This window comes from Tamandua tetradactyla, chromosome 5, assembly GCF_023851605.1.
Source record: "Tamandua tetradactyla isolate mTamTet1 chromosome 5, mTamTet1.pri, whole genome shotgun sequence".
Classification (NCBI taxonomy): Eukaryota; Metazoa; Chordata; class Mammalia; order Pilosa; family Myrmecophagidae; genus Tamandua; species Tamandua tetradactyla.
The window spans coordinates 52,670,301-52,694,197 of NC_135331.1; the positions used below are offsets into that span (position 1 = coordinate 52,670,301).

A 23,897-nucleotide genomic window follows, 5' to 3' on the forward strand; every position below is an offset into this window, starting at 1 on the left:
AATGTATTAATCAACTCCTAATTATACAGTGGTACATTGTTTACGTTATGGATTATTCATAATGAATCTTTTTTATCTATGTAGTATTTTTTTCTGCTTACATAAAATGATTGTTTTGCTGATATTACTTGTATTTTCTGTTTCCATTTACTTCCCATAACAGCCTTCAGAGATTCCTATGTTTTAAAGTAAAACACTTATCTATTGTTCCCATTTTTACTCAGAGATGTTGTAAACTACATGACAAATAATCTTGGAGGAAGGATACTTCTACTTATTAGATACTTTAAATTAAAAAGTATGCTACCCATTCTTATTTTGAATTAGGGAGAAAGGAAGATTTGGGTGGATAAGTAGAGAGAAGAATACTGGAAAGTATAATAGCTTTTCCATTCTTGCTGAGTTGAGGTCTTGATTTAAAGTAGTTTATTTTATTTTAAATCTAGTAAATTCTGGAGCTATGATGTACAATCATACTCAAATGTGAGCTAAGAGTATTTTTTAATGTTGTAAAATGAGCCCTGTGTTAGCTGCCATTTTTTTAAATCTACTATCCTACTAATTCTCAGATATTGAGAATTAATTGCATAAAATCCATACACCAAATACTGACTCTTGGGGTTTATTTTTTTATTTAAAAATTTTTTTTGTTTGTTTTTTCTTTTTTTGTGAAAAATAACATACAAAAAAGCACTAAATTTCAAAGCACATCACAACAATTAGTTGTAGAACAGATTTCAGAGTTTGGTATGGGTTACAATTCCACAGTTTTAGATTTTTACTTCTACCTGCTCTAAGATACTGGAAGCTAAAAGAAATAGCAATATAATAATTCAGCAATCATGCTCTCTCTATGTTTTTTTTATTCTCTATTTCATTTATTTCCATCCTTATCTTTGTTATTTCCTTCCTTCTGTTCTTTTTGGTTTTAGCTTGCTCTTCTTTTTCTGTTTACTCCAGATGTGAGGTTTCCTCTCTGATTTGGCATCTTCCTTTTTTTTTTTTCTCCAATTCTTCAATATTTTGTTTCCTTGCACTCTTTTCTCCATGTACAAATACATGGATATTTTTATAATATTGGGATCACGATACATATCTTTTTCTAAACTGCTTTTTAAATTTGTGGAAAAAAAACGTATGCAAAAGGGCAATACATTTCAAAGTGCATTGTAACAAGTATTTACAGATTTCAGAGTTTGATATGGGTTACAGTTCCACAATTTTAAGTTTTTCTTTCTAGCTGCTCCAAGACACAGGAATCTAAAAGAAATATCTATGTAATGATTCAGCAGTCATACTCGTTTGTCAGATCCTATCTTCTCTGGAGTTATAACTCCTCCTTCTCCTTTGATCTTTCTCCCAAACTTTAGGGATATTTGGTCCATGTCCGTTGTAACTTTTTCATGTTGTGAAGGGGTATTGATAACATGAGATGGGAGATGAAACTAGTTGATGTTTTGGAGAGGCTGGGCCCTCTGGATTTCAGGACTTATCTAGTTCCTTCTAGCTGCTCCAAGAAACTGGAGACTGGACCACCTGCCATGGGAAATCCTGCCTCCATCCTAACTGAATTTCCAACTCCCGCAGGTCCATTCATTCTCACATCTTGGCTTTGGTTCTGAGCAAAAGCCAGGTTGATAGCACCTTCCCCTTAAATCTGAACAGAGAAAATCCCCAGATCCCGAAGCTGCTGGTTGTTGCTCTGAACCAGGATCTTCAGTTGCTCTTCTGCTTCCTGGGGAATGTTGAAGGTCACATGTACACTGTTCTAGGACTCCACCTTCTGAACCTTTAGCTTGCTGGATTCCATGTGTAACAAATTAGGCACATTCTCCAATATCGTGTCCAATTTCCATTTGAAATCTTTATCATCTATATTTCCTTTAAAGGCCACAAGGATTGTGGAATCCTCCAAAATACTACCACTTTTTGTGTCTTCTTCTATAGCCCACAGTCATAATCCTTCTCTGAATCTTCCACTGTTGATGGACACAAGGAAGTATAGCTGTCTATTAAGTTTGGAACATCATCCAAAACCATGGTGAATATTATTCTGGAAGCGTATGCCAAGTGGAAAATAAAAAATCAAAATGTCTTTCTTAATTTTTATCATTTATCCAGGTCATCTTCTAAGTCCAAACAAGCAGGCATTTCTAGGGCCTGTGTTTCAGGATAGCAGCCAAATAAAAATTCTGTTTAAGAGCTCTCAGGAAAGATAATGAGGAGTTCGATAGGACCCCTCTCCATTCCTCCAGGACCTGAGGGCAGCTTGCTGGCCCTCCCAGGCAGGCCTTGGAGCACTGGCCTGGTTGGGGTCTATTTTTAAGATAACCAATTTTTCCTTTTAACTATGGCTGCATTTAGAAGTTATAAAATTTATCTCATGGGCTCAGACCCACGCTTCATCTAGGTTAAGATTATATCCTGACAGAAGTACCGAAGGACATTTAATGTGAGGGGATAATTGTTCTCTCTCATGTCAGTCTCATAAAATGGTCAAGTATTTATCTTAATTTCTTTGGTTATTTATATTAATTATTAAACTTTCAAGAGTTTAAGTCTAAAACACCCCCTTATACATAGAAATTCTATCAATTTGCTACAGATTTTATGTAAAATAGTAGTCTTTTTGGTCTTTAAAAATACCTATTTAAAGATTCTAGGATATAGTAAACAGATCTGTAGCCATGCTAACCATACTTTTAGAGTATCCTTTTGTGGCTTTTATATTTCAAGATTCAATGCAAGGGAAGGACTTGGAATCTGATCCTCAGATTCCTCACCTGTAAAAATAATAAGTGTACCTGTTTTTAACTGTAGTTGTAACTGCTGAATGAAATGATGTAGGAGAGAAGTGCCTGGATGTAGTACACCATCAATAAACGTCTACTTCCTTCCCTCCTTATTCTTCAGATTTGTTTTCTGATTTAAGGATCTACCTTTTCCTCATAAACCAAAGTTGAGTATAAAAACTATGTATTTGTGTGGCTTGAAGACTTATACATAAACTTTATTGTATGTTTTCATAGAAATGTTAAGATTTACTCTTAAAAATTTGTTATTTAAAAAATCTGAGCAGAAATAACCTAGAAATTTTATAATTCCAGTATTTTAACTATATTCTCTATAGAAAACAGTCTGTCCATCTGTGTTAGCTCATTTTCCACATTACCATATTCCCAAAGAGTGCCAGTGGACTGTCATTGGATTAGGGTCAGGACACTGCTACCGCACAGAGGAATTAATGGCAGGACTTGGATAATTCAAGCCATTTGCTCTTTCTGATTCAGTTTCAGTTCTGCTTCCACACAAGTTAGACATGGCTGCTCCAATCATCTTCCTCAAACAAATCTTGAATTTCCTACTTCAGGACTATTGAAGCCAATTTCCTGCTTCAATTTTCTTGGCTTTGAAAGTCATTAAAATGCCTCTTAAATGCTACCCAGAGTGAATAACTTCTTTACTGGGAGCCCTCCACATGGTGTGTCTATTTCAATTCTACCAGGAGACCTCAGCAAAGCTGCTCGGTACCTGGCCACAAGAGAAAGCTTTAAGAGAAAGCTTAAGCAATCAAATTTTCAGAAGTGAGCCACATAATCGGATATTGTGTGTAGGCTACACAAATTTCCTTTGAAAACAAGAGTAAAAATATGTTCTATTAGATGTTTGAATATCAACATGATGGAGGGGGCAACAAATTTGGGTGTGTCAGAACCCATAAATTCTTTGGGGTGTCTGATTGAGGAGGGCTGAGCAACCTATGAGCCTAGGGTCATCCAGTCAAAGTGAAATAAACATATGCATTATTCTTCAGGTCTGAGTGGCAACTCTAAAATAATGTGATTTACTCTATGAAAATACTGAACACTTAAAATTTACTAATCAGATTAATGCCTTGTGTCATTTCAGATTTACAATGTCAAGTAGAAGGGCTTGGGCTCAAACTTCAGAATGCAGTAACTGAGAGGAACAACTATAAAGAAATGCTCATGTAAGATGTTGATCATTAAAACTGCATATTACAGTGCCCTATAGATGTGGCATGAAATGAACAATTTAGAAAGACCACCTGTGTGTTCCTTGAGGCTCATTTGGCAGTGATTCAGCTATGTGGGTATAATCTATTGCTGCCTTTATTGGCTACTTTTTTTGGCCTAAATTGTACATTGAAGAACGTGTAAATATTTTTAAATATATGGAATATTTCTTTACCTCAATAGAAAGCTTGCTGATAAAGCCTTCCCTGATTATTCAAATGCAGTAACTTAATATGAAATATTCTCTGAACTTTACTCCTATTTTTGTCTCTTTATTATCTGTCCATGAGAAACCATATAGACATTGCAGTTGTTTCTTAAAATTACCAATTTTGCGTTCAAAAAGAGAGCTCAATACCTTTGATATGCTGGAGTACTTATATTTTATATGCGATTAAAGACAATTTTAGAAAAAATTATAAGAAAATATCTTTATAAATTATCCAGAGCACAATTTCTTTTAAAAATGAATTTTATGTTGGAAAATTCAAAACTTACTCCATAAGATACATATAGTACATTTATAATTACTAAAATATTATTTATGTAATCTTTAAAACAGAAATGATCTTTTTTTACTTTGTGGTATGTGATCTATTAGCTCCGGTTTTCAGTTCCCATGATTTAGGAAGATGAGTCTCATAAGAAATATAAATATTTATAATGCTTAGCAACTAATTGCTTATGTTGTCCATGGACTGCTCCTATGAACATTGTGTTTAATAAAATCCTTAACAGTACAAGGAAGAACATACTCCAAAAATTCTCTATCAAATTAATGTATACTTGGATTATTTGTGGCAAAATAAGATATTTTTTAAAAATAAGATAAAACAGATATTTATGCTTCATAACTATGTGGTAAATAATATAGTAAGTACATTAGTCTAGCTATATGTACATAAGGGCTGGGGTCTAATGAATGAGCAGTTAGAGGTATCCTTAGGAAACCAATAGGCTCAGGAGGTAACCTTCTGGCAGATAAGAACTATGATAAAGAGGGAAAAATAGAAACAAAATGATGACTGCCAAAAAAATTGATTGTTCCCTTCTGTCTAGTAACATGAGGGATAGATTTGGCCATAGAGGTGTCTCAGGTGGAGAGCTGCCTAAACCAAAGCTACTGTATGACCTTGGCTTTTTTGGAGCTCAAGAAGTGAAGAGAGCACAATGCAGGAATAGGGAAGTGGGGCTGGTACCCTGCTAAGCTAAGAGGGAATTCCAGGACACTATAAGACTCATAATATAGCATGGAGTCTTGGGAAGCTAGGAGAGAAGCTAAACAGAAATAAGCATACTGAAGAAAGGGGAAAAAGCTTTCTGGTTGTGAAATGAATAGATTTTTGCAGAAAAAGTTTGGACTAAATTCTTTGTATATGTAAGGAGTCTACTCATTCAATGTTAATACATGCTTTGTAGCATTATTGTTAATTATATTTTTAGTATAATTTTTTATATGAGTGCTGAGAAATAGTAAAAGGCAGGATAGGTTAGAGTTGGAGGGAGAAATACACATCCTCCCTAAAGCCCATGAGACTAATTACCTATAGGAAATCACTGTACAGTTGCCAGAATGATGATGATATTTTATCAATTTATAAAACTATTACTTCTACCCACTGATACATCTATAAAAACTTCTTAAAATTTAAAAAATGGACAAAGTATTTTTTGAAAATTTGAGTTGTGAAAGATAGAACCACTCAGATGGCCCCAACTGCTGTACAGTTTTATCTATGCTGTGTGTCTCTAGCTCTTCCATCCATATTCCTTCTGTCTTTCTTCACTGCTAGGCTCAAGTTGGGGAGGGTAGGCATTTAGGATCAGAGCTTGGGACTAATAAAGACTCAATGTGCTCAGAGATTGAGATGTCCCCAGTATAATATTAATTATATTTTATTTTTAGGCTAATGCCAAATTTGTGCCTTGGCCATTGTTTTATAATAAATTAAGTTAAAAATAAAAAAATTATTCAAATAAAATTTTTGACAATTTGTTAATAAACTGTAGATTTACTGTACACACCTGTTGGGGATTGAATTGTATCCCTCCACAAAAGGCATATTCAGATCCTAACCCCCTGGTCTGGTGGGTATGAACACATTTGTAAATAGACCTTTGAAGATGTTAGTTAAGGTGTGCCCAAACTGAATAAGTGCAGGCCTTAATATAGTATGGGTGACATCCTTATAAGCAAAGGAAATTGGCACTGAAAGAAAAGCCACAAGGAGTAGCCAGAAGCTGGAAGTCAGCAGAACCTTGAAGAGAAAGGAGAAGATGCTGCATGTCTGTTGCTCTGTAATGGAAAAGCCAAAGAACCCCAAACATTGCCAGACAGCTAGAAGATAGCGACTCCAAGAGTAAAGAAGCCTTCTAGCCTCTGAAACCATAGCCAATAAATTCCTGTTATTAAGCCAACCCATTGTATGGTATTTGTTTTAGCAGCCAGGAAACTAAAATAACACCCAAACCTTTTTTGAACTTCTAGAAATTAGAAAATGCTATGAAATCAGGTTTCTTCACATTTTTAGCCCTCACCCTTTGTCGGGGGTAGGGGTCTTATTCAATCTGAAATCATTCATTCTTGCTTAAGGATTTCTAAATAGTTGGATATAAGTTTTGTGGATTTTGACATAATTTAAGGTAAAAACTGTATATTGTAGTTAATTGTGACTAGAACTTTTAGAGATTTGGAGACTCCTAAAACCTATTTGGGAAGGAGGCAGTGAATAAATGAATAAAATTGAGGTTCTTTATTTCTAAGGTTTATAAAAACATATTTTCCAAGATTTGTAAGAACTAGAGACTTTGTTTCTAACTGATAAAAACAGAGATTTTTATCAGTTAGAATGCTTTGACTATGTATTAGTATTTTAAGCTGCCAGAATGCAAGATATCAGAAATGGAACGACTTTTAAAAAGGAGAATTTTTTAAATTGTCAGTTTACAGTTCCCAGGCCGTGAAGATGTCCAAATTAAGGCACCAATTAGAGGTTACCTTCACTTAAGAAAGGCTGATGCTGTCCAAAACACCTGTGCTAGCTGGGAAGGCATGTGGCTGGCATCCACTGGTCCTTGTTCCCAGTTCCATTGCTTCCAGCATCTGATGCCTGTGGTTTCCTCTCTAAGCATCTGTGGGCCTTCACTTAGCTTCTCTGGGACACAGCTCTGGGTTCTGGCTTGCTTAGCATCTCATGGGAAGGCACATGGTAACATGTGCTGGGTTCTACCCATTTCTAGTCATCTGTTCTCTCAGTCGGCATTCCAGGCATCTCTAAATATCAACATCTCTGTCAGCTCTGTCATTTTTGAGGGTTCTCCAAAATGTTTCCTCTTTTAAAGACTCCAGGAAACTAATCAAGACCCACCTTAAATGGGCAGATTCAGAGATCCATCTAATCCGAAAGTCATACCCACAATTGGGTGTGTCACATCTCCATAGAGATAATCCTATCAAATTTTAAACCTTAAACAATAGGTCTAGCCTCACAAGATTGGATCAGGATTAGAACATGGCTTTTCTGGGGTTCATAATGTTTTCAGACTGGCACAGACTGCAGTGACAGAGATAGAGTGGTTCCAGGTTCAGCTGTTCCAGCAGCTCAGCAATATTACCAAGGAACTTGATATTCTTTATCTGTCCACTCTGCTGCCCTCAACACTGGCTTCACCCCAAGGATAAGTCCCTTGTGTTTTCAAAATAGCTACAGTTTCAACTTCCTTATCTAGATGTAGCCATCAAGAGACAAGAAGGGCCTGTGTTTCTCCTATTCCTTTAAGTAAGAAAAAAAATTCCCAGACGCCTCCAAACAATTATCTTCTTACATCTCTTTGACTAGAACCCAGCATTATTTGCTAAAGAGGTAACACATTAATGACGCACTGAAAAATTGATGATGAAATTTTATACAAACTTTCTTTGTATCATAATATTTAGAGTAGTTAAGGGAAGACCTCTCTGAAGTAATGAAAATAGGAATATGAGATGCTATTTTATTACTTTCAAGAATATTTAGAGAGGATAAACATAGACAAATAAGACTAACAAGAAAGCATGGCATAGGTAGTGAAAATTTTTAAAGAATTCCTGAAAGATATTAAGTAGAAAGGAGAGTAAAAAAAGTCAACTTTTATTTATTAACTATAATTAATAGTACAATTATTAAAATGTTCTTTCATGAATTATAATAAATATAACACACTAAAGCAAGTGTTAATAATAGTGTGGTATATGGGAACTCTATTTTATGTGTTTTATGCATGACTTTTCTATAAACCTACAATTATCTAATTATAAAAAAAAAAAGAGTCAGTTTAACAGAGGAAAACCAGAAGAACTGTGTGGTTCTGGGGTGGGGGGCGGGAGTGAAAAGGACGTGGGATAGGCAGCACCAGAGTCAGAATCAGTTAACACAAAGGGAAGGAAATGGGATCTACAGAGCAGTGGTTCTCAAACTCTAATCTGCATAAGCATCCTCAAGACCCAACAGACCCAACCCCAGACCAGATTTGTGGGCCCCTTTCCAAAGATATTTTGATTTTAGGGTTGGGTGTAGGGTGGTTATGAGCAAACTGCACTTTTAATGTCCCCTTCACATGATTCTGATGCAGATGTTCCAGTGAAGCCCACTCTAAGTAATCACCGTTCCAACATTTAGGTCAATTTTCCTCTCACCAGCCCCTGCTCCCAACCAAGTGGTCCTGTGTGAGGCAGCATTTGCAGAGGCCTGTACACCCAGAATAAAGCAGTGAATGTGGGAATTTGAATTGGAGATACTAAACGGTTACTAAACCCCAGGAGAGTCTGAGGTCCTCACATTCCAAGACAAATTTTTAGTGTCCCTACCGGGTATCATCAATTGTCCTTTACCACAACATCCAGAAACAACATAAGGCAAAAAGAAACGGCAAACCAGACAAGTAAACAGAGAATCTTAAAGCTGAAGATGAACACACAATAAAAAATTACCAAGTTTGTGTGAATCACCGCCCCCCTTATAAGAGAATTGGAGGTGGGGGCTAGGTAGGTATATGGGAACTTTGTAGTTTCTGATGATATTTCTGTAAACCTACAACTTCTCTAGTAAAAATTGAGTAAATAATTTTGAAAAAACATTTTGATGATGCTATATACATAGTATATAGACATATATGTATATAGAACAAGTATAGACATATATCAATGGGACAGAATTGAGTTTCTGAAAATTAACCTATATCAACTTATTTTCAACAAGAGTGCTAAGACCACTTAATGGGGAGAAAAAAAGAGTTTTTTCAATTAATCATTCTGGGATAACTAGATGACCACTGGCAAAAGAATGAAATTGGACCCATACCTCACACTGTATAGAAAATTTAACTCAAAATGAATAAAAGGCTTGACTGTAAAAGCTAAAACAATGATACTCTAAGAAGAAACCATAGGGGTAAATGTATGACTTTGAACTTGGGAATGTATTCTTAGACATGACATCAAAGCATGACAACAAAAGAAAAATTAGATAAATTGGACATAATCAGAATTGAAAACTTATATGCTTCAAAGGATACTGTCAAGAAAGTGAAAACGAAACTTACAAAATGGTAGAGAATATTTCCAAATCATATATCTGATGGGATTTATATCTAGAGTATATAAAGAACTCTTATAACTCAATAATAAAAAACAACTCAACTGAAAAATGGGTAAAGGATCTGAATAGAAGACAAATAAATGGCCAAGAAGTACATGAAAACATCCATGACAACATCAGTCATCAGAGAATTACAAATTTAAACTATAGTTAGACACCTGTTTCTTTAATCAAAAAATCAGAAAATAAATGTTGGTGAGGATGTGAAGAAATTAGAACTCTGAAACACTACGTCTGGTAATGCAAAATTTATAGCCACTGTGGAAAACAGTCTAGCAGTTGCTCAAAAAGTTAAACATAGAGTTACCATTAGACCCAACAATTCCACTCCCAGATATATACTCAAATCAATTGAAAACATATGTCCACTCAAAAATTTCTATATGAATGTTTATAGCATTATTATTTATAATATCCAAAAGGTGAGAATAACTCAAATGTCTATCAACTTATGAATTAAAAAACAAAATGTGATATACAATGGAATTTTATTCAGCTATAAAAAAGGAATGAGGGAATGACTAAATATCAATACTGCGATGTAAACAGGTACTGAAAACCTCTCTTTAGAGATTCAGCAAATTAAAAAACCTCTCCCCAGAGATTCAGCAAATAGAAAGACAGTTCTCACTTGTTCAGAAATCTGGAGGAAGGTATAGACTGGAGAAGGATCCCACAAATACTGAATCAAAGAAAGAGAAGAATATCAGGTAGGAAACTTCCATTGCAAACTGGCCAGTCCTCTCCCTTCCCTCTCATTTGGTCTCATACACCTTGGGAAGTGCACAGAGGCAGCAGCTGGAGTCCCTCCCACCTCCCACTGCAGACATGGACTATAAAATTTCTCACAGCAGTGAGACAGATCCCCATCTATATGACCCAGAGACCCTAGTCTGTAGGGACCCACAGCAGATTAAACTATAGGGGAGGGTGTAACCAAGAAAGAATTTCCAAATGAAGGATCAGGGAGTGCACTGCAAAATCTGCCCTAAAAGCAGTAAGTAGCCAGGCAGAAACTACCCGAATTAACTGTTTTGGGATCTGGGGACAGAGAAGGACATTTCAAGTGTCAGCGAGGCATGAAGAATCTGAGAAAACATGGACAGAAACTGTATTTCTGGGTCCCGGTGCCCATAACCCACCCTTGAAGAAAATAGCACATGAAGCCTGATCCTTGTCTGATGAATGGCTGCAGACTGAGGGAGTTGGGGAGTCCTCTGCCATGAGTACAGTGGGGGATACAGCTCCACATTGAGCCAGATCTTGGCTGGCAAAGTGAAAGCATAGAAACCCTTATGAAACTTAATTCCTACAAAGAAAATGCTTATGACTACTTATGATTATACCTAAAACACACCCAAGGGAACCTCTTTTGTTACGCAGATGTGGCCTTTTCTTTCTAGAACAGCTCCACAGGTGAACTCACTGTCCTCCCCCCTACAAGGGACATGACTCCCAGGGGTACAAATCTCCCTGACAATGTGGACCATGACTTCCAGGGATGAGCCTGGCCCTGACATTGTGACAATGAGAAAGCCTTCATGACCAAAAGGGGGAAGAGAAATGAAACAAAATAAAATTTCAGTAGCTGAAAGATATCAAATAGTTAAGAAGTCATTCTGGAGGTTATTTTTATGCATTAAATAATATCCCTTTTTAGTTTTTGGTGTATTGGAGTAGCTAGAGGGAAATTCCTGTAACTGTTGAATTGTAATCCAGTAGTCTTGATTCATGAAGATGACAATAACTATAGAACTTTTAAGGTGTGAATGATTATATCTCAATTAAAAAAATCATTAATAAAAATAATAGACCCATCAAGATAATCAGGTGACCAGATATCAGCAAAAAATCACAAGATGCACTAAAACTCAAGAAGAAATTGCTGAGTCAAAGGAACAGATCAAAACTGGAGGAGATACAGAACGTGGAACAACTAATCAAAGATGTGTAGGTACATTTAAATCAATTCAAAGAAATGAAGGAAAATGTATATAAAGAGGTAAAGTATATTGGATGACACTAGAAGAGCTTAAAGAAGAATTTGAAAGAATACATAGAAAAATAACATATTATGGAACTAAAATATACTGTAGATGAAATAAAAAATATACTGGAGACACAACAGCAGATTTGAAGGAGCAAAAGAAAGAATCAGTGAACTAGAAGATAGATCAACTGAATTTGAACAGATGAAAGAACATATGGAGAAAAAATGGAAAAATTTAAGCAAGGTCTCTGGGCAATAACTGACAATACAGAGCACACAAATATATGCATCATGGGTGCCCCAGAAGGAGAAGAGAAGGGAAAATGGCCAGGAAGAATATTTGAAGAAATAATGGCTGAAAATTTCCCAACTCTTTTAAAAGACAGATATGCAAGTCCAAGAAGCCCAGCGTACTCCAAACAGAATAAATCTGATTAGACCCACTCCAAGACACACAGTAATCTGACTTTCAGATGCCAAGGAGAAGGAGAAAGTTCTGAAAGCAGCAAGAGAAAAATGATTCACTGCATACAGGGGAAGCCATATAAGATTAAGTGTCGATTTCTCATCAGACGCCATGGAGACAAGAAGGCAGAGGTACAATATATTTAAGATACTGAAAGAGAAAGATTGTCAGCCAAGAATTCTCTATCCAGCAAAACTGTCCTTCAAAAATGAGGGAGAGTTTAAAATAGTCACAGATAAACAGAAGCTGAGTGAGTCCATTAATAAGGGATCCACCCTATGAGCATTACTAAAAGGAGTCCTCCAGATGAAGAGAAAAGATGAGAGAGAAAGAGGTTTGGAGGAGGGTACAGAACTGAAGAATATTTGTAAGGGTAACTTAAAGGATATAGAGGGAGAGATAAACATTAATCTGACAAATAAAAACCAAAGGATAAGATGGTTCAATCAAGAACTGCCTTTAAAGTAATATCTTTGAATGTTAATGGATTAAACTCCCCAATCAAAAGACACAAATTGTCAGAATGCATTAGAAAATATCATCACTATATATGCTGTTTACAACAGACTCATCTTAGACCCAAAGATGTAAATAAGTTGAAAGTGGAAGGACAGAAAAAGATATTCCACACAAGTAGTGACCAAAAGAAAGCTGAGGTAGTTATGCTAATATCAGACAAAATAGACTTTAAATGCAAAAATGTTATGAGATAAAGGGATCACTATATAGTAATAAAAGGAGCAATTCAATAAGAAGAAATAATTACAAATATCTATGATCCTAATCGAAGTGCCCCAAAAAACAAAGTATGGGAAAACTGAAGGGAATAAAAGATGACATGCCATAATGATGAGAGACTTCAACACACCACTCTCCAATAGAGAGAACAACTAAACTGAGGATCAATAAAGAAATAGAGAATGTAAATAATGTGATAAAGGAACTAGACCTAATAGACATATATAGAACACTGCATCCCAAAACAAAAGGGTAAATATTCTTCTCAAGTGCTCATGAAACATTCTCAAGGATGGACAATATGCTGGGGCACAAAACAGGCCTTAATAGCTGAAAAGGATTGAAATTATACAAAGTACTTTCTTTGATCATAATGGAATGAAGCTGGAAATCAATAACAAATGGAGAACCAGAAAATACACAAATATGTGGAGGTTAAACAACACCCTCTCAAACAATCAGTGTATCAGAGAAGAAATTGCAAGAGAAATTAGTAAATATCTCGAGATGAATGAAAACAAGAACAGAACATAACAAAACTTATAGGATGCATTGAAGGCAGTGCTGAGAAGGAAAATTATAGCCCTAAATGCCTACATTGAAAAGGAGGAAATAGGTAAAAGCAACCACCTAACTGAACAACTGGAGAAATGAAAAACAGCAGCAAACTATCCCAAAGCAAGTGGAAGGAAAGAAATAACAAAGATTAGAGCAGAAATTAATGAAACGAAAAATAATAGACAGAACAATAAAACCAGAAGTTGGTTCTTTGAGAAAATCAGTAAAATTGACAAACCCTTAGCCAGACTGACAAAGACAAAAAGAAGCTGCAAATAAAATCAGAAACAAGAAGCGGGGATTACCACAGACCCTGAAGAAATAAAAAGGATACTAAATGGTTACTATGAACTACCTTGCCAACAAGGTAGACAACTTAGATGAAATGGGCAACTTCCTAGAAACACACAAACAACATACGCTGACTTGAAAAGAAAGAGAAGACCTCAACAAATCAATCATAAGTAAAGAGAACAAATCAGTCATCAAAAACATACCAATGAAGAAAAGACCAGGACTAGATAGCTTCACAGCTGAGTTTTACCAAGCATTCCAAGAAGAATTAATATCATTCCTGATCAAACTCTTCCAAAAAGTTGAAGAAGAGGGAGCATTTTGAAACCAACATTACCCTAATACCAAAGCTGGATAAAGATACTACAAGAAAAGAAATCTTCAGACCAATTTCTAATGAATATAGATGCAAAAATCCCCTCAACAAAATAAATGCAAATAGAATCCAACAGCATATTAAAAGAATTGTACACCATGACCAAGTGGGTTTTATTTCAGGTATGCAAGAGTGGTTCCACAAGAGAAAATCAATTAATGTAATATACCAAATTAACAAGTTAAAAAGAAAAAAAACCACATTATCATTGGAATTGACAGAGAAAAGGCATTTGACAAAATTCAGTGTTCTTTCATGATAAAATCTCTTCAAGAAGTAGAAATCAAAAGAAAGTTCATAAATGTGATAAAGGACATATATGAAAAACCCACAGCTAACATCATACTCAATGGTGAAAGACTGAAAGCTTTCCCTCTAAGATCAGGGACAAGACAAGGATGTCCACTGTCACCACTGCTATTCAACATTGTGCTAGAAGTTCTAGCTAGAGTAGTTAAGCAAGAAACAGAAATAAAAGGCATCCAGATTGGAAAGGAAGAAGTAAAACTGTCGCTATTTGCAGATGACATGATTGTTTATTTCGAAAAGCTAGGAAAAAACAACAGCAAAACTCATTGAGGTAATAACCAAGTTCAGCAAAGTTGCAGGATACAAGATCAACATGCAAAAATCAAAGGTGTTTCTATACACTAATAAGGAGCTATCTGAGGAGGTAACCAAGAAAAAAAATCAAATATCTAGGAATAAAATTAACCAAGGAGTTAAAGGACTTATACACATAAAACTACAAAACATTGCTAGAAAAAATCAAAGAAGACTTGAATAAATGGAAAGACATTACACGTTCATGGATTGGAAGGCTAAATGTCATTAAGATGTCAAGTTTACCCAAACTGATCCACAGATCCAATGCAATACCAATCAACAGTCCAACAGACTATTTTACAGAAATGAAGAAGCTAATTATTTTATTTGGAAGGTAAGGGGCCTCAAATAGCCAAAACATCTTGAGAAAGAAGAATGAAATGGGAAGTAATACACTTCCTGACGTAAAGCATATTATTAAGACAGTGATATAAACAGCACAGTACCGGCATAAAGATAGACATATCATTGCTCAATGGAATCGAATTGAGAGCTCAGAAATAGACCTTAGATCTACTATGATCAATTGATTTTTGATAAGACTCCCAAGCCCATTCAACCAGGACTGAGCAGTCTCCTCAATAAATGGTGTTGAGAGAACTGGATACCCATAAACAAAAGAATGAAAGAGGACCCCTATCTAACACCCTATTAAAAAGTTAACTAAAAATGGATCAAAGACCTAAATATAAGAACCAGTACCATAAAACTCCTGGAAGAAAATGTAGGGAAACATCTTCAAGATCTAGTGATAGGCAATGGTTGTTTAGAATTTACACCAAAATCACAAGCAATGAAAGAAAAAATGGATAAATGGGAACTCCTCAAAATTGAATACTTCAGTGCTTCAAAGGACTTTGTCAAAAGGGTGAAAAAGCAGCCAACTCAATGGGAGAAAATATTTGGAAACCACATATTTAATAAGGGTTTGCTATCCAATTTATATATATAAGGAAATCCTACAACTCAACAATAAAAAGATAACCCAATTTAAAAATGGGGAAAGGACATGAATAGACATTTCTCCAAAGAGGAAATAAAGGTGGCTAAGAGGCACATGAAAAGATCCTTAGCTTCACCAGCTATTAGGGAAATGCAAATCAAAAGCACAATAAGATATCTCACACCTGCTAGAATGGCTGCTATTAAACAAATAGACAACTACATGTGTGGGGAAATGTGGAGAAATTGAAATACTTATTCACTGCTAGTGGGAATGTAAAATGATACAGCCACTGTGGAGAATGGTTTGGCCGTTCCTTAGGAAACTAAGTATAAAGTTGTCTTATGCCACAGCAATCCCGCTACTCAGGATATACCTGGAAGATCTGAAAACAAGGACATGAGCAGACATTTGCACACCTATGTTCATAATGGCATTATTGACAACTGCCAAATGATGGAAACAACCCAAGTGAATGGATAAACAAAAGAAAATGTGGTATATACATACTATGGAATATTATTCAGCAATAACAAGGTATGAAGTCCTGGAGCATTCAACATCATAGATGAACCTTGAGTACACTATGTTAAGTAAAATAAGTCAGATACAAAAGGACAAATATTTTATGATCTCACTGTTATGAGCTAATTATAATATGTAAATTCATGACATAAAATACAGAATATAGGTTACCAGGATATAGAATGAAGGTAAAGAATGGAGAGCAATTGCTTAATATGTGCGGAATATTTAACCGGGGTGAACTTAAACATTTGGAAATGATAGAGGTGACAGTAGTGCATTACTGTGAGAATAAGTAACAGTGCTGAGTGGTGTGTGAGTGTGGTGGAAAGGTAAATTTAGAGTCATCTATGTCACCAGAATGAAAGATAGAAGATAAATAATGGGAATGTATAACACAGTGAATCTTGTGGCAGACAATGTCAATTATTAACTGTACAAATATTAAAAAGTCCTTTTATGAACTAGAGAAGATGTATGACACTATTAAAAGGATTTAACGATTGAAGGATATATGGGGGAAAATATACCTATTGCAAACTAGGGACTACAGTTAGCAGGAATATTTTAATACTCTATCATCAAAGTAACAAATGTACTACACCAACGCTATGGGTCAATAATGGGGGGGGGGGAATAAGAAGTATGAGAGGATTAGGCTTTTATTTTTATCTTTATTTCTTTTCTGGGGTAATGAAAATGCTCTAAATTTGATGATGAGTGTGTATACACAACCATGTGATGATGTTCTGAACCAGTGGTTGTATACTTTGGATGGTTTCTATGCTGTGTGAATATATCTCAATAAAATTGCATTTTTAAAAAAAAAGGGAATGAAGTATTGATATGTGCTATAATATGGATGAACTTTGAAAACTGTTAGGTGAAAGAAGCCAGACACAAAAGGCCACATATTGTATGATTTTATTCATATGAAATGTCCAGAATAGGCAAATCCATACATAGATACTGAAAGTAGATTCGTAGTTGCTTATGAGTCAGGGAGATGGGGGGATTAGGTGCTGATAGCTAAAGGGTACACAGTATTCCTTTTTCAGGTGATAAAAATGTTCTAAAATTGTGGGATGTTTGAATATATCTGTAAACTAAAACCATTTAATTGTACACTTTAAATGGTGAATTGTATGATATGTGAATTATATTTCAATAAAACTGTTATAAAAATGAATATAAGTGCACACACATATGGATTTAAATGCATTGAATAAATGATAGGATTGCAATAATTACCTCTAGGACAAGAGTGTTGAAAGTGTAGAGACTCATTTTGTTGCGTACACTTAGGTATTGATTAAAATAGTTTACAGTCTGGAATATAATGTTCTCCAGGTTTTCCTCCTATCTCTGTTCACTTGTGAGATTTTTTTGCCTGGCAAGCAGAATGTAGCCTGGTAGCATTCCAGTGTCGAGGATAGATCCACTTTTTACATGATCCTAGCTTAATCAGACTGGGTACACTGGGTTCATTTATTCAAAAAAATGCTTCTTGAGAGCCTGTTTTGTGCAGGACTGTTGTGTGCAGGTACTAGAGATATAGGAATAATGAAATAGACATGCTTACATAGAGCTACTTAAATGATTTCAGGTAATGCTACATGCTTCAAAGATTTTAGAATATGAATAAAGGGGAAGGGAGGTAGACTTTTGATAGAATGGTCAAATTGATATCCCTGAGCAGATCACCTTTGGGCTAAAACCTGAATGATAGAAAGGAGCCAGCCATGCTAAAATCTGGATGCAGAAAGATCAAGGCAAATGTTCTTGGTCTTGAGAGTGAGCTTTGCAAGTTCAAGAAGGTGAAGAAGGCCAGCTATGGTGGACAGAATAATGGCACCCCCAAAATGTCTGCATTTAAATCTGAAACCATGTTTCTTTACCTGACAAAAGGGAGTTTGCATAGTTTAAGGATTCTGAAATGAAGAGATTATCCTGGATTATATGTGTGGGTGAAATGTAATAATGAGTCTTTATAAAAGGGAGGCAAAGGGATCAGAATCAGAAAAGTAACTGTGACAGTGGAATAGAGGTTGGAGTGTTATGCTTTGAAAATGGAAGAAAAGGCCATGAGCCAAGTAGTGCAGGTAACCTCTAGAAGCTGGACAAAGCAAGGGAACTGATTGAGCCTCCAAAAGGAACAAAGCCCTGGTGACACCTTGGCTGTAAGAGAATAAATTTGTGTGTTTTAAAACAGTAAGTTTGTAATAATTGCTACATCAGCAATAGGAACTAATATACCATTGTGTCCAGAGTGAGCCTAGTGAGGAGTTTGGATTTTGTTAGATGCCATTGGGAAGCTGTTGGAAGATTTTAGGCAGGACAATGATCTGATCTGATTTATATTTCAAAAGGCCACTGTGACTCCTAGTTGGAGAATGAACTGGAATGGGAGTAAAAGATAAGTCTGGGAGCCTGGGTGGTAGGCTCTGCAGTCATATAAATAAGAAGTGACTGGTTTAGCCTAAGGCTGTATTGTGAAGATATGAAGGTCATTCTGACAGGACTTACTGATGGAGGGAATGTGACTGGGGAGGAAGGGAGCTGGAAATGGAAGGGAAGATTAGAGGATGAGGTTTGAGACCTCTGTATCTGGGTAGACAATGAGGGACAATATAGTATAGGTGACTAAGAGCCTAAACTCTAGATACAGACTCCTGGGTTCAAGTCCCAATGCTACTACTTATTATGTCAGTTTGAGCAAGTTACTTATCTCTTTGGTCTCATTTTTCTCAACTGTACCATGGGAATCAGAACTGTTTTGAGGATTGTATGATAAATAAAGTTTAACCTATTAGTATCATTATTGTGTTGCTGCCATTTATTTAAATGAGAAAATCCATGAAAGTAATAGATATCAACAACAATGTTCTTGATAGGTTAGATCTGAGATGCCTTTAAACGACAAAGTGGGATTATTAAGGAGGCAGTTTGAGAATGACTATTTCATTTAAAGGAGCAGAACAATATTGATCATTTCCTTTCAAATTTGGGGGGAAATATCCAATTATTTAATCTTGTTTCCTTTGGTTTGATTGACAGTAGCAACAGCAGCCTTCTCTAAGGCTTATTCGTAGCAGTTGAAGAGAATGGACTAACTCTGTTTGCTTAGAGTAAAAGAAAGAATGTAGTACTTAAAGAGATGTAGGCATTTTGTTCATTCCTTCCGATTTGTCTTATCCTAATGATGATGAGGATAACAATTGGACAGTGAAGGGCAGACCAGAAAGAGAGGCTTAACTAGGGGTGGGAGGTGGTGAAGATAGCTCTTGGGATGGTAGGGTCCCTAGGGAGCAGGCTCTTTTTTAAAAAAACTGCAACCAAGATTAGCTTTCTATGTAGTCAGTAAAATAACCCTGAACAGAGTTCCATTGCCTCTGCCTCTAGATTTGGATAAGTGTCCTGGGCTTACAGTAAAAGTTGTGGTGGGTCTGCTGAATCTTAAGACATTTAAAAAAAAATTAGACTTTTAAACACTTTCAAAATTATAGAAGAGTTTTTAAAAAATACAAACACCATACGGAGAACTCCAACATACCTCTATCCCCCAGAAACTCAGATCCACCAATTTTAACATTTTGCCACATTTGCAGTATCATTCTATCCATCGAACCATCCATCAATCTCAACTATCTATCTTCTATACTTCTATCAGTTTATCTGATTATCAATCCATTTTCTGAATTCTTGGGCATAGATTATATACATCATATACCTTGAACATTTAATACTGCCATGTACATTTACTAAAAACAAGGGCACTCATTTATGTATCCACCTTAAATACTTTTATCAGTTTCAAGAAATTTAACATTGATATAAAGGTTACAGTATATATTCCAATTTTTTCAAATGTCCCAATAATGGCCTTTTGAGGCTTCTTTCCTCCCTTGTTAGATCCCATCCAGGACTATGTGTTACCTTTAATTGTCATTATTTCTTTAGTTGCTCTTTATTTTTTTATAATTGTAGGAATATATACATATATAACATAAATTTTCCCTCTCAACAACTCCCATGAATGCAATTCACTGGTATTAAACATATTCACAGTGGTGTGTTACCCTTACCATGTTCCATTACAAAAACTTTCCCATCTCCCCTAACAGAAACCTTAAGCTCGTTTTGCATCAACTCCCCATTCATTCTGCCCCCACCCCAGCAAACTATACTTTAATTTTGTCTCTATGAGCTTGTGTACAGTCCTTTATTTTTTTTTGTAGTTACCATGGGACTTAAGTGTAGCATCCTAAATTTGTAACAGTTTCATTTGCTTTAATACTAATTTAACGTCATATATGAACTATGTATCCATATCCTTCTCTTCTCCCACCTTTATGTATTTCTTGTCACAAATGACCTGATGATACAAATCAAAAGCAGTGGGTTCTTTGCCTGGTGTACTGAAATGACCTGAGACACCGGATTTCATAGAGAGAGGTTTTTTTAAGGCCTATTGGCCTAAAAATCTGTCTCTCTGAAACATAGTAACTCTGATAGTTTTATAGTATCAAAAGATAGACAGATTTTAGGATAATGAGCACAATGGCTCCAGATGACCAGGTTAGAGATAATCTAATTATTGAGCATGCACAGGTTGATTACATGCTTAGTCATAAAATGTATATAAGGAAATGATGGCCTTAATAAGATGATAGGCATGATTTTTAGTATTACAATGAGGTATAGGTCACTTTTAGGTTAAAGTTTAAGCTACTGCACATGTCGGGCAGGCCAGTTTTGGTTAGATACAGCTTCGTCTAGCAAGGAAGTTTTGGAATTGGGATGAGTTAGTTCTGAGCTGACTCAAACCCCTTCATTAATACACTTTAGGGGCTGTCTTTAGTGATCATAAAATTCTACAGTTGAAAAACAGGATGTGGGGTACAAGTGGAGTTCAGTCACAAGGGTTTTACAATCACAAGATGAAGGCTACATAGTTATACAATTATTATCAAAGATCAAGGCAACTGGATTACAGTTCAGCAATTTCAGGTATTTCCCTCTGGCTATTCTAATATATAAGAAAGTAAAAAGAAATATCTTTATAATGATTCAGTAATCATAATCATTTGTAAAATCCTAACTTTTTGGTCACAACTCCTGCCTCTCATTTGATCATTCTTTCAAACTTCAGAGTTATCTGGGTGATGACCATTCTAATTTCTACAGGCTGAAAAAGGACATCAACATTATATAGAGAAATGAAACTGGTTGTTTTTCTTGGAGGAACTGGTACCTCTGGGTTTCAGGGTTTATTTGGCTTGGGAACAATCCAGAGGCTTTAATTGTCTAAAAATAAACTTAATAAGTAAAACTCTATAGAATCTTATATAAAGCCTGGTGTATTCTTTACAGTTTTCAGGAACACTGTTGGTTGGGGCTTGGCATACTGTGGCAGTTTGCAATATCTAGCTGAAACTTACATAAGAGTAACCCCCAGAATGACCTCTCAATTCTATTTGAAATCTCATGGCCACTGAAACTTTATTTTGTTTCATTTCTTTTCCCCCTTTTGGTCAAGAAAGCATTCTCTATCCACAATGCCAGAGCTCATCCCTGCAGTCTTTCCCATGTTGCCATGGAGACCTACACCCGTAGAAGTCATGCCCCATGTAGGGGGGGAAGGTAATGAGTTTATTCGAAGAGTTTGGCTTACAGAGAGAGGCCACATCTGAGTAACAAAAGAGGTTCTCTGGGGGAACTTTTTTTCCCCAAATATGTAACGCTTACAAATTTGTGTGTCATCCTTGTGGAGAGGCCATGCTAATCTTCTCTGTATTGTTGCAATTTTAGTATATGTGCTGACAAAGCAAGCACTCTGGCGGCAATTTTAGGCATTAATTATAAGTAGACTTAGCTTTGCCATTACAGAAATAGGTTTCATGAGGGCAAGCCTCAAGATCAAGGGTTTGGCTTTTTAAATTGGGAGCCACTATTGCTTAAGAGATTAGCAAGAATTCCCCAGATGGGGAAATTTAATAGTTCCATGTTTTTTCTCCAGTTTCTCAAGGGACTTTGCAATTTTTTTTTCATTTTCTGTCCCAAATACTCTGAAATGCATCAGAGTATTACATTAACCTATATAGAATATCAAGATCCCACTCCCTATTCTGGCTTTCATATAATTAGGTTGTTTAAATAAACTGACCAGACATGTTATGTTAAATATAACCTATTCTACAGAAAATTTAAATTTTGGACAAAATAAATATCTCTTCTTTTGGTCTCACACAGAGGTTAAGGTTTTAAAATACAGTCAGTATCATCCTTAACCCTGTATTCTGATTTACCTTAGTCCTAACCAGTTCAGCTTCATTCACATCTCTAATTGAATTCTGATATCTTTTTTAGCTTCTTTAACAGTTGCATGGAGTAATGCTGATTTTCAGAGCTGGAAATCTCTAAGTCTCAGGTATCACACAGGTACCCAAAGTTCCAGGGAACTTCCAAGTTATATACAAAGAATAAATCATCTCAAAATTAAAGATTAGGGATAAATGTGACTGCTGTAAGGGCTTACAATCTAGGCCCTAATTTTCTTTCAAGCATTTCTAAATGAAGCTTTTTTCAGAAATAAAAACATTTGACAGTTGACTTATTTTGAGTCATCAACAAAAACCGTAGCAGAAGTTTTGTCCTGTCTCATTTACACATTTACCAGGGCTATGTTAATTAGCAGATTGAGCATAATTTATATACTTGCCTTATTTTTCTTTTAAATTCCCTTTTTGTTGCCCACATGTACTTTTCTGAGAAGCTTTAGAGCAAAGTAGTGTAATTCACAAGTAAATGTGGTTGTTTCCATCATCTGAAACCTTCTTTTAAGAATAACTAAAACCATGACTAACAATATCATACTGTTGTCTCACACCATACAGATCAGTTATCAGGATATGTTATGGAAAGTGAAAACATTTTCAAGTCTTTAGCAATTTTACATAATCTCTAAATATGTGCATACCATTTCACCCATACAAATTTACTTAACAGAAGGATAGACACTCCCTGCTAATTATTGTAATGCTTCACAAACACTTCCTATATAATAAGTTAAACTATTTTAGCACCTCACTTTTACAAGTCAACAAACAAAATTCACTTTCACAAAACTTCTGCAACTTTCCATTTTCACTCAGGCTTGGCCCTACACATTCTAGAGGATAAATCTACATACTTTCCTTTAACAAAGCATATCCTGTATATTTTACATACCCTCATACTCTAAGTTACCAAAAAGATCTTTGATACTGCCTTTTAACATCTTATAAAATATAATTATTTTTAAGGAAGATGGCTGAATAGAGATTAGCCGTGCTCCAGGGAAGACTTAGAGAAGAGACAGAAGAGCAACTGAGGCAGCAGTTCGGGAGTGTGTCTGACCTGGAAGAGCCTTCTGCACCACATGGGGCAGCCCTGGTTTCAGAGGCCGAGGAACTGAGAGGCAGAAAGCTGGAGCCTGGCATGGAGGCGCAGAGCCCATGGGAGTACATGGACAAGAGCTGGGGGCTAGGAAGTAAGCCAGGCTGCATTAATTGGGTGAGCTACCCTCACCAGCACAGCCCTATGACTGGTGAATCACCTCAACCCCCACACACCCAAACCCCCTCACCCACTCCCATTCCCCATGATCCAACTGCCCCCAACCCAACAGCCCCCAGTGCACGTACCTGCCCCCCACCCCCACCCAAAGTGCAGTCCAATCTACCTCTC

General features: G+C 35.9%; 1 protein-coding gene and 1 non-coding gene across 14 annotated transcripts in view; one reads left to right on the forward strand and one right to left on the reverse strand.

Annotated features, from left to right (window-relative positions):
* Positions 1-23,897, forward strand: part of LEKR1 (leucine, glutamate and lysine rich 1) — a 281,731-nt gene that overhangs the window by 153,977 nt on the left and 103,857 nt on the right. For all 13 annotated transcript variants that reach the window (XM_077160861.1, XM_077160870.1, XM_077160863.1 and 10 more), the window contains one exon: positions 3,910-3,991. In XM_077160861.1, coding sequence (XP_077016976.1) covers positions 3,910-3,991 — 82 coding nt within the window. The remainder of the gene's footprint in view (positions 1-3,909; positions 3,992-23,897) is intronic.
* Positions 21,899-22,004, reverse strand: LOC143685352 (U6 spliceosomal RNA). The gene has a single exon (XR_013176597.1). It is a non-coding gene; the product is annotated as a U6 spliceosomal RNA (small nuclear RNA).